Source organism: Nuphar pumila, chromosome 1, assembly GCF_984573655.1.
Source record: "Nuphar pumila chromosome 1, dmNupPumi1.hap1.1, whole genome shotgun sequence".
NCBI classification, from domain to species: Eukaryota; Viridiplantae; Streptophyta; class Magnoliopsida; order Nymphaeales; family Nymphaeaceae; genus Nuphar; species Nuphar pumila.
In genome coordinates this window covers 20,189,750-20,202,971 of record NC_143249.1, presented here as the reverse complement: position 1 = coordinate 20,202,971, position 13,222 = coordinate 20,189,750, and the positions used below count along the sequence as shown (strand labels likewise).

At 35.2% G+C, this 13,222-nt stretch overlaps 1 protein-coding gene across 1 annotated transcript in view; it reads left to right on the top strand.

Annotated features, from left to right (window-relative positions):
* The window catches only part of LOC149848263 (receptor homology region, transmembrane domain- and RING domain-containing protein 2-like), a 44,717-nt gene continuing 31,495 nt past the window's right edge, over positions 1 to 13,222 (top strand). The window contains exons 1-2 of the mRNA XM_090010877.1: positions 1 to 134; positions 612 to 813. Of these exons, the coding sequence (XP_089867003.1) occupies positions 657 to 813 (157 nt within the window). The 5' untranslated portion in view covers positions 1 to 134; positions 612 to 656. The remainder of the gene's footprint in view (positions 135 to 611; positions 814 to 13,222) is intronic.

Below are 13,222 nucleotides of genomic sequence, written 5' to 3'. Positions count from 1 at the left end.
TCGTCCTCTTTCCTCAAGGCCGACACAAGGAGCACTGGTATCTCCAGCATCTCTATTTCTTTCATTCGGCTATCATATGGAGACCGACTTCTCTCCATCCGTATTCATTGGCACGGTCTTCCTTTTTAGCTGAGGTTGCCCCAAAATCTCCTCCTTGGTGGTGCTCTCTCTCTCTCTCTCTATTTTTGTGCGTCAGTGGTCGAAAACCGTGATACCCAATTCCTTCTCTTCATTCGATTTTGCGTCTCTCTTTTTTTGTGGGTTGTATTTTTATTTTTGGTTGCCCTTTGGGGCCTCACGAACTTTGCCTGTTTTTTGTCTTTCCATTCAGCTTTTATTTTCCCTCCTTAAATTTCAATTATTTGGTTTTCATTTTTTTTGCAGAGTGTTGTCAACTGTACGTTGATTTAATGTTGTTTTGGTTTCTAATAAAATTTATGAAAGAGTTTTTTTCCCTCACTCTCCAGAGGAATCTTTCTTTACTGAAGAAAAATTGAATGTTAACCAATGAGTGTGCTTACTGGTTGGTGATTTTTTGACATGATTTGGTTGCAAGTTCATAGTTCAGCGAGTAACTTAATTATACTTTGGTTAATTTTAAGCTTATGCAGGCGCAAGACTCACCAAGTTCGGGCTTCTTGTTGGTAATTGTTGGCATGGGATTGTGTTCTTCCGGCTGGCATAAAGGGGGATGCGTGTGCCTCCCTCTCTTATGCATTGTAATTTCCTTGATTACGGGCATGGCAACTGCGAAGGTGGTGTTGATTGGGAAGAACGTGTCGTTGTCGTTCAACAACCTTGAAGCAAGCTTCAGTAAGATTTAGCATGAATTATAAGGATTGAGTCTATATTTTAATGCAAAAGTCTTTCTACTGGATGACTTGTTTCTGGATTCAATGGTAGTATTTATTAGTTGTTACCTGTGCATTTTCCTGAAATTGTACTGACTACCTGTTTGCTATATAATTGCACTATTTCAGTGGAAATTTGTTGAGTATCTAGTTTTTTGATAGCGACAAGGCAGTTTGGAAGTTGTCTCAGGTTTCTAAAGTTTGTCGGAAGATACAGTACTAGATGGTTTTGGCAAAGTTCAAGCGATAACCGTATTGAAACTAGAAAATGTAAGTGCAAGTATGCCACCTGCTTTTGTTAGTTATTGAAAATAATGCACAAAGTGTATTCTTGTAAACAAGATGAAAGGGTTGAACGATGGAAATAACCCTGGAACAAATAGAATATGATAGTAATATGTAAAAGGTGAAGATAGGAATTGTCATTTACATAAGGAGCAAACATACACATATACTGAGCAGTGAGCACCTTCAAGGCTTCAACATAGAATGAATACAAATCTCACCGTGAGATCAATGAGATCTTGCCAAGAAGGAACATGTAAATTAGGTGCAATAAAGCTTTGTGAAGGACTATATATATACATATATATTTATATATATATATATATATATATATATATATATATATATATATATATATATATATATATATATATATATATATATATATATATATATATATATATATATATATATATATATATATATTAGGCAAGCTGGGGATACCCCCCTCAGGATTTAAACCTGTTTGTGAAAATTGAACAGTCTTATTATAAGTTAACACTCTTCAACATTTCCTTCCTAACATAATGGATGTCCGTCTTAATAACTTTAGTCCTCTTATGAAAGAGAACTACTACTTGTAATGCTATTCATTCCGTATGTTCTGAAGAAACATAAACTAGAATAAACCATATCTGAAATAGAGCATAAGCACCCTACTAACTCTGTTATAGTTGGCCATGGCTTGACATTTGGCCTAAAAAAAAAAAGATCATTGGTGCAATTTTACAATGCTAAGACTTCGGGGACTCACCTAGAAAAACAAGACGCCATTGGTGTCTGGGATATTACCACTGAAATCTGCATGTGGATGGTAAGCTTAAAAAGCTGAAGGCAAGAAAGAAGAAAGCGCTTGGAAACAATTTTGTTGGTTAGCTGACGCTACCTGACTCACTCGAGTGTTTTCTTGTATATTTTTATGTAAAAATATATTCTACATAACATCTAATTATGTGGGTTGTGTTCTGATTCCATTTGTTTTAAACAACAAAAACCTGAAGTTCGACCCAAACTCAAGTGCTTGTTATTCAAGGGGGTTTGAGTTCACCTGGATGGGATACCATGTTTATATATATATATATATATATATATATATATATATATATATATATATATATATATATATATATATATATATATATATATAAAAGGTATTGTAATAGTTAATCCCATACAGGGGTATTTTGGTCTTTTCACTTGTAATAACAACTTTTTATTAGAAACAATTATTAATGTATTTTTATATTCTTTATTTTTCTTTTCTTTTTTATTTAATATATATATATATATATCATTTGGGTGTTGTTATTTCAGATTGGATTGGTCATGTTGGATCCAAGATCCGAACAAAACCCAAAATGAGTCTCACATTGAATAGCTTTGGGTTTGGGTCCAAACAGACCCAACCAAATTCTAAATACAACACAATTGCATTGAATTGGAATTGGATCCAATCCAATCTCAATCCAATGCAATTTCATAATTTTAGATATTTTTTATAGTCTTTTTTAAGTTTTTTTTTTGAGGCTTACGCTTTACGCCTCGAGGCTTACACCTCGCCTCAGATTTTGGTGGAGCGCCTCGCTACGCCTCAACGCTTTTCACAACACTGGTTGAGCTCAAAATATGTGCCAACATTGCTAAGTTTCGGAAAGCTAATGAGACATGGTTATTTATGAATGGTATGCATACCTAAAAAGACCTTTCAGGGCATTTTTTTTTTTCAATAAAAAATACGTACCATCAAACAAGGGGAGTGAATGTCCGTGACTACTGGAGTACTCTTGGTCGTTTATGGGACGAGTTATCCCTGCTTTAACCCAAATGGGTTGCTAGTGAGGATGTTGAGCTAAACAAAACACTTTTTTTTTTCAATTTTTACATGGGCTTAGGCCCGAATTTAAACAAGATCTTCTCTCCTCCATCGATCTAAACCTCTTCCTTTGGAAGATGCCATTGCCGAAATATGCCAAGAAGAAACTCGTTTTGGTATGATTAAGGGAGGAGATGAAGTGTTGGTCGTTTCTAAAACCGGCAATCATTTGAAATCTTATAAGCCTCCACATTTTGGAAGGCAAAATATCTATAATGATAATTACAAAAAGGCTATTTGTCATCGTTGCCATGAATCGGGGCACATAAGACCTAATTGCCCTAAGTTGAATGACTCTCGAAAGAACAAGGTAGTTTTTGTTGAAGAATCCACACCAAAGAAGGATGAACCAAGTAAGGGAAGAAATTCTTTTTCACTTGCTCAACTATCGGAAGCACTTCAATAATTAATTAAATCTTTATCTACATCGGGTGCCGCGATAGCCTCATCTTCTCCTCCAGGTATGTCTTCTTGGATCCTTGATTCAAGAGCTCCTTTTATATGACACCTCATGAGAATGGTCTATCTGATTAATGCACTAATTCAAAAACTACTTATATTTTCACTATGTATTGAAGTTTGGCATAAGAGACTTGGTCATCCGAATTTTTTAAAGATCTCTCTTTTTCCTTTTTTGGACAATATTTGTAAAGACAAACACATGACTTGTAAAGATTGCATTTTTGGAAAATCTAAAGCTATTCCATTTCCTCAAAGAAATTATGTTTCCACACGGCTGTTCGAACTTGTTCATTCCGATGTATGGGGTCCTTTTTCTGTTATATCCAAAGGAGGCTTCTCATATTATGTTGTCTTTGTTGACAATTTTACTCGATTTACATGGATTAACTTCCTAAATCGTAAATCTTCGGTTTTCTTTTTTTTTTTAAAGAATTTCATGCAATAATTAAAAATCATTTTTTAGGAAACCTCTCCATTCTTAGATCTGACTAGGGAGGTGAATACTGTAAGAAAATGAAACCCACAACCAAAGTAACTCTCAACAAATTCTCACAAAGAGAGCTCAAGCATAAGAACATACACAATACCCCCAAAAGGGTATACAAAAGGAATAACAAAAAATGAATCTCATTAACTTAGGAGAAAATCCCATACAACCGACTGCTATACAAGGGGAATAGTACCCCATATTTATGGAGAAGGGAGAGGAGCCATCAAGGGAGTTGTTGGACTCCCAACAACTCTATTTAGAGCCGTTGGGAGTCCAACGACTCTCTTGAAATTTGCTTTTTGACTTTAGTCATTAAGCACCTTTTTGACTAGTCAAAAAGGAAATGGCTATAATAGTCCAAAAAGTAAAAACTAAACCTAATTTCTAGTTAAGTTCTAACTAAGACTAACTAAAGCTAACTAAGGAAAAAGAAAAGAAAAGATTATGTGCATATGAGATTACATATGAGATATGCATATGAGATTACATATTTTAACAAATACATGTGCAATGATTTTCAAACATATTTGAAATAAAATGGATTTTTTCATCAACGTTCTTGTCCAAACACTTCGCAACAAAATGGTCTTGCAGAAAGAAAGAATAGACACATAATAGAGACAACAAGAACTCTATTAGTTTCCAAAAATATTCCAAAATCCTTTTGGGGCGAAGTTGTTCTGACTTCAACATATTTAATTAATAGAATACCCTCAGCTTCTTTGAAAAATCTTTCTCCATTTGAAAAACTTTACAATGTCTCTCGACTATAAAAGACTAAGAGTTTTTTGATGTAAGTGTTTTGTTCTAACTCACAAAAAATGATAAACTTTCTTCAAGGGCAATTGAATGTATTTTCTTAGGATATGGCGAAAAACAAAAAGGTTATCGCTGCTTTGACCTACTAAATAACAAACTTTATATCTCAAAAGACGTCACTTTTCTAGAAGAAGAAAATGGTTTTTCGCATAACCTAAATGAAAATATTGATTATTCCTTTTTGTTTGACTTGTTACCTCAAGAAAAATGCATTGACAATCATGTTGAATCTATTGATCCTCGTGAAGTTGTCATTGAAGATCATATTGAACCTCAAAATGATGAGCAACATGATCTACATGAAAATCTAAATGAAAATATAACAAGTCACACACAAGTTTATACTAGAAGAAATGAAAATAATCTTCCTTGTGCTCTTGAAAAATTCTCTCAAAACGAATCGTTAGAAGAATCTTCTCAAAGAAGATCAAATCGTATTTCTAAAATACCTAATAGATTTGTATCTTATGATTCTTTTTCTCCTAATTTTCGAGCTTGTTTGTTAGCTCTTCATTCTTTTCATGAACCATCTCAATATAATGATGCCAAACAATATGCCCATTGAAATGAAACAATGCAACTTAAACTTAATGCACTTAACAAAGCACAAACTTGGGAAATCACTGATCCTCCTAATGGCAAGAAATCCATTGGATGTAGATGGATTTTTAAAGTAAAAACTAAAAGTGATGGTTCTTTAGAAAGATTTAAGACTCGATTAGTAGCCAAGGGATATGCCCAAGACTATGGGGTGGATTATGATTTGTCTTTTACCCCTTTTGCTCGAATGATTAGTGTTCGAACCCTTATTGCAATAGCCTCTATTAAAAAATGACCCATTTTTCAACTTGATGTCAAGAATGCTCTTTTAAATGGAGAGCTGGGTGAAGAAGTCTATATGGAACCGCCTTCTGACATGAATTTAAAATTTTAAATGGTAAAATTTTGAAATTGAAAAAGGCATTATATGGCCTTAAGCAAGCTCCCAAAGCTTGGTATGACAAGTTTAGTAATGTATTAATCAATTTGGGTTTTATTTATTGTTATACTGACACTGCTCTTTTTGTTAAGAAAATATGTGACTCCATTGTTATTCTACTTCTGTATGTTGATGATATGATCATCATTGGAAGTGACAAAAAAAGAGTAAATGATATTAAAACTATGTTAAAGAAAACTTTTGATATGTCTGACTTGGGGTTTTTGAGATATTTTTTGGGTATTGAAGTGGCATATTCTCCTCGAGGATACATTTTATCTCAAATGAAGTTAGCAACAGACATCTGTACCAAATCAGGAGTTTCAGATGAAAGAAAAGTTGAAACTTTTGAAGTTATAAATACAAAGTTGAGACTTGAGGATGACGTTCTTCTTGAGGATCCTACTCTCTATCGGCAATTGATTGGATCCCTTACTTACTTATCCATCACCCGTCGAGATATTGCTCATGTGGTTCATGCTGCAAGTCAATTTCAGCATGCTCCTACTACATTTCACATGGTGGTCGTGATGCGAGTTGTGCGATACATCAAAAACACCATCTCCAAAGGGCTTTTCTTATCCTCTTCTTTATCTCTTGAATTAACTGCTTTTACTGATGCAGACTGGGGAGGAAATCCCAATGATCAAATCTCAACCACTGGTTTTTGCATTTTTTAGGTGAATCTCATATCTCGTGGAGATGTAAGAAGCAGCAAAAAGTTTCACTATCATCCACTGAAGCTGAATATCGGGCTCTGACGATGACAACTATGAAAATTGTGTGGCTTAGAAGTTTCCTCTGTAACATGGGTGTCCTCATTTCTTCTTCCACTAAGATGTGTTGTGATAACAAGAGCGCGATTTACATTGCAAGCAATTATACATTCCACGAGCGTACCAAGCATATTGAAATGGATTGTCACTATGTTCGAGACGAATTTCTCAAAGGAACCATCACACTACCATATGTTAATTTAGAATATCAGTTGGCTGACCTCTTCACCAAAGCGCTTCCAACTCCACGTTTTTTGTTTCTTCTTGTCTAACTTTTAGTCTTCTCCCCGTAAAGTTTGAGGAAACGTGTTAAAATATGTATATATATATATATATAAATATTCATATACTTATATATATATACATATATTCTTTATTTCTCAATTCAAATACCCGATAGGGGTATTTTTGTAAATTTCCTATACTTTTTTACTTTTAGGTTTTTCTTTTTATTTCCTTTTTCCTTTTCTTTTTATTTTTAATCATTGTAATAGGACCACTAGGGGCCCCACCATCTAGTCGTTGGGGCTCCAACGGTCATATATATGACCGTTGGGGCTCCCAACGACTAGAAGGGAGCCCCCAAGTGGTCCCTCTCTCTACCTTTTTCTCCTCTATAAAAAGAGGGCTCTCCCTCTTGCATTGTAAGGGTTTTTAGCCCACTTTATCTCTCTCTCTCTTCAATATATTTTTGCCTTTAAGGCACTTTACCCCTTAGTGGGTTATTTGTGCATTTTACGTGCTTGTGTTCTTGGCTCTTTGTTTGACTCTTTTAAAGAGTTTGTTGGATTATTGGTGTTTCTGCTATTTTCATTACAATGATTGCACTACATTCATTATAAAATTTCATCTTCTTTATTGGATTTTTAAAATTTGAAACTTTGTATTGCCTTTTTATGGCGTTTGGATTGTCCACCATTGAATTTTATATAATACCTCATTTGTTTTTGGCCTTGTTATTGGGTTAGGGTTAGCCGTCGAGGTGAGTTACATGTGCACCTCATATCATCCTATCAATATAGATACTCAAGTTTATGAGTGACATATTGTCATTTACCTTGGGTCTTGATGATAGATGATTGTGTGAAAATCTCTACAAAAAGAGATTGTGTGTAACACCACAATACAAGAAATACAAAGAGTGCACAAAGGCACAAATGAGAACACTCACAAGTGCACGAAGGCACGGATACACATGCACAAAAGCATGAAACAAAATGAACTTCAATTCATAAGTTCCCAAGAGGGGCTTTACAATATTGCATATGCACTCGCAAAAAAGAATATGTTTACAAGGGCCACTAAGGCCTATTTATAATGCAAAAAGAAGCCACAGGTGCAGCTCAATATGAATGTTGAAGCTGCACCCAACTGTCACATTTGTGACTGTTGGGGCAGCTCCAACAGCTATTTGGAGTTGTCCCTTTCACAACAGTCAAAAAGAAAAAAAGTGTAAAAAGCAAAAGTAAATAAAAAAAGAAAAAGTAAAAATGTTAGCACATTAGGGTGGCTGACACCTATTGAGTAAAAGGACTGAAATACCCTTGATGGGTATTTCAGTTTACAGTTAAAAGAGACATAATATTTTAACACTCCCCCTCAAACTTAGGGTGTCACGACCGAAAGTTTGCCAAGAAGAAAGTTAAATCTTGGAGAACAGAGCGCCTTGGTGAAGAAGTCTGCCAGTTGATATTCTGATGTAACATAAGGAAGGTCAATGGTTTTTCTTAAATATTCTTCACGAACATAGTGGCAGTTCATCTCGATATGCTTCGTGCGCTCATGAAATGTGTGATTTTTGGTAATGTAGATTGCACTTTTATTATCACAACATAATTTTGTGGGCCCTTGAACTTGAATATTCATATCTTCCAACAAGTTGCGAATCCAAACAATCTCTATGGTAGTAGATGCCATGGCTCTATACTCAGCTTCGGTGGATGAAAGCGATACTTTTTGCTGCTTCTTGCATCTCAAGAGATTAATGATTCACCTAAAAAAATACAGAAACCAGTGGTGGAGTGACGATTATTTGTGTCACCTCCCCAATCAGAGTCAGTATAAGCAATTAAACTTAATTCAGACGTAGAAGATAGAAATACTCCCTTGTTTACTGTACCCTTTATGTATCTGATGATGCGAAGGATGACGCTCATATGGACTGTAGTAGGTGCATGTTGAAATTGACTAGCAACATGTACTGCATGAGAAATATCAAGCCTGGTAATGCTGAGATACGTTAGGGATCCAACCAGTTACCGGTAAGGTGTGGGATCTTTTAAGAGAATCCCATCATCAATCTTCATCTTCGAACCTACTATTTCAGGAGTTTCGCAGACCTTGTCATCTGTGATTCCTGATCTATCAAGAATCTCACAAGCAAGTTTAGTTTGAGACAAAAAATAGCTTCTCTGAGAATAGGCAACCTCAATTCCCAAAAAATATGTCAGAAATCCTAAGTCTGACATTTCAAATTTTGAAGTCAAAATAGATTTAATGCTCTTGATTCCTTTGATATCATCACCTGTTATTAACATATCATCAACATATAACAATAATATAACAATCCCTGCATCAGATTTCTTAACAAACAATGCAGTGTCAGTTTAGCATGAAGTGAAGCCATTTTCAGTCATTACATTGTTAAACCTATCGTGCCAAGCCTTGGGTGCTTGTTTCAGTCCATAAAGAACTTTACGAAGACGAAGAACTTTATTTTTAGGGATTTTCATACCAGGTGGAGCATCCATGTAAACTTCTTCATTAAGATCTTCATTTAAAAAGGCATTTTTGACATCCATTTGGTAAATACTCCATTTTCGAATTGAAGCAATGGTGATAAGACATTTGACAATAACCATATGAGCTACTGGAGCAAATGTCTCTTCATAGTCAATCCCATATTCTTGACTGTACCCTTTAGCTACAAGACAAGCATTATACCTTTCAAGAGAACCATCACTCTTAGTCTTGACCTTGAACACCCATCGACATCCTATAGTTTTCTTGCCATTGGGAAGAGATTGAAATTCCTAAGTGTTAGCTTTCTTAAGAGCTTTGAGTTCACTCTCCATGGCTTCTCTCCATTCAGTACATTGTTTGGCTTCTCCAAAATTTTTTGGTTCAAAATAAGAGTGAATGACACTCAAACAAGCTCGATATTTAAGAGAGAAAGAATAAAAAGATACGAATCTAGAGGGAGTCCTTCTAGTTCTTTCAGTTCTCCTAGGATGAGAATCATGAGTGAAAATAGTCTCACTAGGTTCACTATATAGTTCAATAGCACTCCTAAAGGTGCTTCTATCTCTATGCGAATAAGTGATGGGTTCTCTAGATACATTTTCTTCTTGAGGGGTAGAAGGGCTAGAGTTATTGTTGATCACAACCATTTCATTTTCACTATTATATGTTGATTCATCATCACTAGAGATATCATCATCCTTAGATAAAAGGTCAAAAAGAAAGGAGTAATCGGCATTTTCTAAATGAGATTCATTTTTTTCAAAACCACTATCATTTTCCAAAAAAGTTACATTCCTTGAAACATATAATTTATCATTCTTAGAGTCATAACATCAAAATCCTTTTTGAGTTTCTGAATAGCCAAGAAAAGCACAAAGAATGGCTTTTGGTGAGAGTTTATCATTTTTATCTGTAAGATCAAAGCACTAACAACAAAAAACTCTCAACCTATTATAATCAGGTTCTTTTTCATATAGAATCTCAAAGGGAGAAATTTTATCTAAATTTTTGGATGGAAGTCAGTTGATAAGATAGATGGAAGCAAGAGCCGCTTCGGCCCAAAAATTTTTAGGAATATTTTGGGAAATGAGAAGGGTTCTAGTGGTTTCAATGATATGCCCATGCTTTCTTTCGGCCAAACCATTTTGTTGTGGGGTCTTAGGACACGATCTTTGATGGACAATGCCACAATCCTCAAGATATTTCTTAAACTCATTAGAGAGATATTCACCTCCAGAATCAGTCCTAAATATCTTTAAATTACTATTAAATTGATTTTTAATCATCATATGATATGTTTTAAAACATGAAAAAACTTCATGCTTATGTTTGAGAAAATGTATCCAACAATATCGTGAGAAATCATCCACAAAAATCACATAGTAAGCAAAACCACCTTTGGATATGACAAGTGCCGGTCCCCAAACATTCTAGTGAATAATTTCAAAAGGTTTAGTACTAAACATAGTTCTTGGTTCAAAAGGTATACTTCTCATTTTTCCAAGAATACAATCATTACAAGAGAAAATATTTTTACAAAGATCTTTAACAAAATGTAGATAGGATAACTTGGTAATGTTGGGATAACCAAGTCTCTTGTGCCAAACATTTATGTCTTTATGTTGGGCCACATTACAAAAGGTGTTTTTAGGAATTTGAAGAAAGTCCACATAGTACAAGTCTCCTTTCCTAGAGCCTTCCCCAATCAATCTCCCAGACCGGTGATCCTGTATTAAACATTTATTAGATGAGAATTGAATGTTACACCCAAGGTCCGTGAGTTGAGAAACAGAAAGCAAGTTTAAATTTAATTTTGGTATAAGTCTAATTTTTGGAATAAAGAAGTTTTGGGTTTTAAAATTTCCAATTCCCTTAATTTCTAGAGAAGTACCATCCGCGGTCGAAACAAAAGAAGGTGACACATTTTTAGAATACTCGGAAAAAGATGAAATGTTTGGGGTCATATGAAAGGATGCACCCGAATCTAAGAGCCAAGAAGTTTTACCTGGAGGAGAAGAGGTGGATACAACGGCATCGGAAATAGCTTCCTTTAGAAGAGGTTGAAGAGCCTCCACAATTTGATTGAGAGATAAAGCTTCTTTTGAAGATTCCTCTTTGGATGGTTGAGATGTAGTTGCCATTGCTAGAAGTTTCTTCCATTTTGGGCAAACCGGTTTGATATGACTCGGTTCTTTGCAAAAGTGACACGAGATTTTGCTATAATCTCTTCTTCCTCCTTGATTTTGATTCTTAAATTGAGGAGGTCTATATGTTTTTAAATTGTTACCGGGTCTAGAAACGACATTAACACCATCACATTCTTCTTGATTTGTGGACATTGCAAGCACACTAGGATTTTAATTGCTAATGCCCATACGGGTTTCCTCTCCACTTAATTTAGTTAAGACATCTTCAAGAGAAGGAGAGATAAAAGATGATAGGAGAGAAGATCTTATTTGCTCAAACTCGGGCCTTAGACTATTCAAAAAATTGAAGAATCGGTCTTCTTCTAATTGCTTATGACGAAGCTCTATGGCTTCTCCACTCCACTTGGGTTCAAGCATGACAAGCTCATCCCAAATTGAAGAGAGTTCCGCAAAATACTCTGTTATAGACATATCACCTTGAACAAGAGTTAACGCTCTCTTTTGAAGATAATACTTATGGGACAAGTCCCTAGAAGTATACATCTTCTCAAGATACTCCCACGCTTAAGAAGCCTTTTTAAACTTTATAATGTTGGCATTAATCCTTGTCTCAACAGAAGAGAAAATCCAAGACAAGATCTTGAAATTCTTCATTTCTCATTCCTCATGTTTCCTACTATATTCCTCAAGAGCATTAGTTCTTTCATCTCCCTCAAGGATTTTGATTTCCCCTTCTTTAACCAAAGTAATTTTAGGCTCGGGTTCCGGAATCGAGCCTTGAATGTAACCCCAAAGCCCTTTCCCTTTGATGTGAGCTTCCATATTTCCGGCCCACACATGATAATTTGAGCCATTTAGCTTGAAACCAAGAGAAAAATGGGAGTCTTTTGCACCCATTAGAGAGGAAAGAAGAAAGAAAAAAATACGTACCACAATAAGATTTTAAATCTTTCTTGTTGTAGTAATCTTCTAAAATATTGAATGAAGAAGAACCTCCACTCCAATCACCAAAAAGTTGAAGGCACGTTTTTCGAGGCACTTGATATTAAGAAGAATCACACCAATTTCTTTCTCCAAACAACCTTGCTCTGATACCATGTGAAAATCTCTACAAAAAGAGATTGTGTGTAACACCACAATACAAGAAATACAAAGACTGCACAAAGGCACAAATGAGAACACTCACAAGTGCACGAAGGCACGAATACACATGCACAAAAGCATGAAACAAAATGAACTTCAATTCATAAGTTCCCAAGAGGGGCTTTACAATATTGCATATGCACTCACAAAAAAGAATATGTTTACAAGGGCCACTAAGGCCTATTTATAATGCAAAAAGAAGCCACAGGTGCAGCTCAATATGACTGTTGGAGCTGCACCCAACGGTCACATTTGTGACTGTTGGGGCAGCTCCAACAGCTATATGGAGCTGTCCCTTTCACAACAGTCAAAAAGAAAAAAAGTGTAAAAAGCAAAAGTAAATAAAAAAGAAAAAGTAAAAATGTTAGCCCATTAGGGTGGCTGACACCTATTGAGTAAAAGGACTGAAATACCACTGATGGGTATTTCAGTTTACAGTTAAAAGAGACATAATATTTTAACAGATTGGCCTCTGAACTCATTGTTGTTGAAAATCCGAGTTAGTCATTGGGGTGAGTTGTGTGTGCACCTCATGTCATCTTGTCAGTATAGGTATGCGTCTAACTGCCACGTGATTCACCTTGGTTTCTATGAATGCATTTTAGCATTATTTTGCTTATATGGTCATTTGATGCTCGATATCTTGTGATGGTAG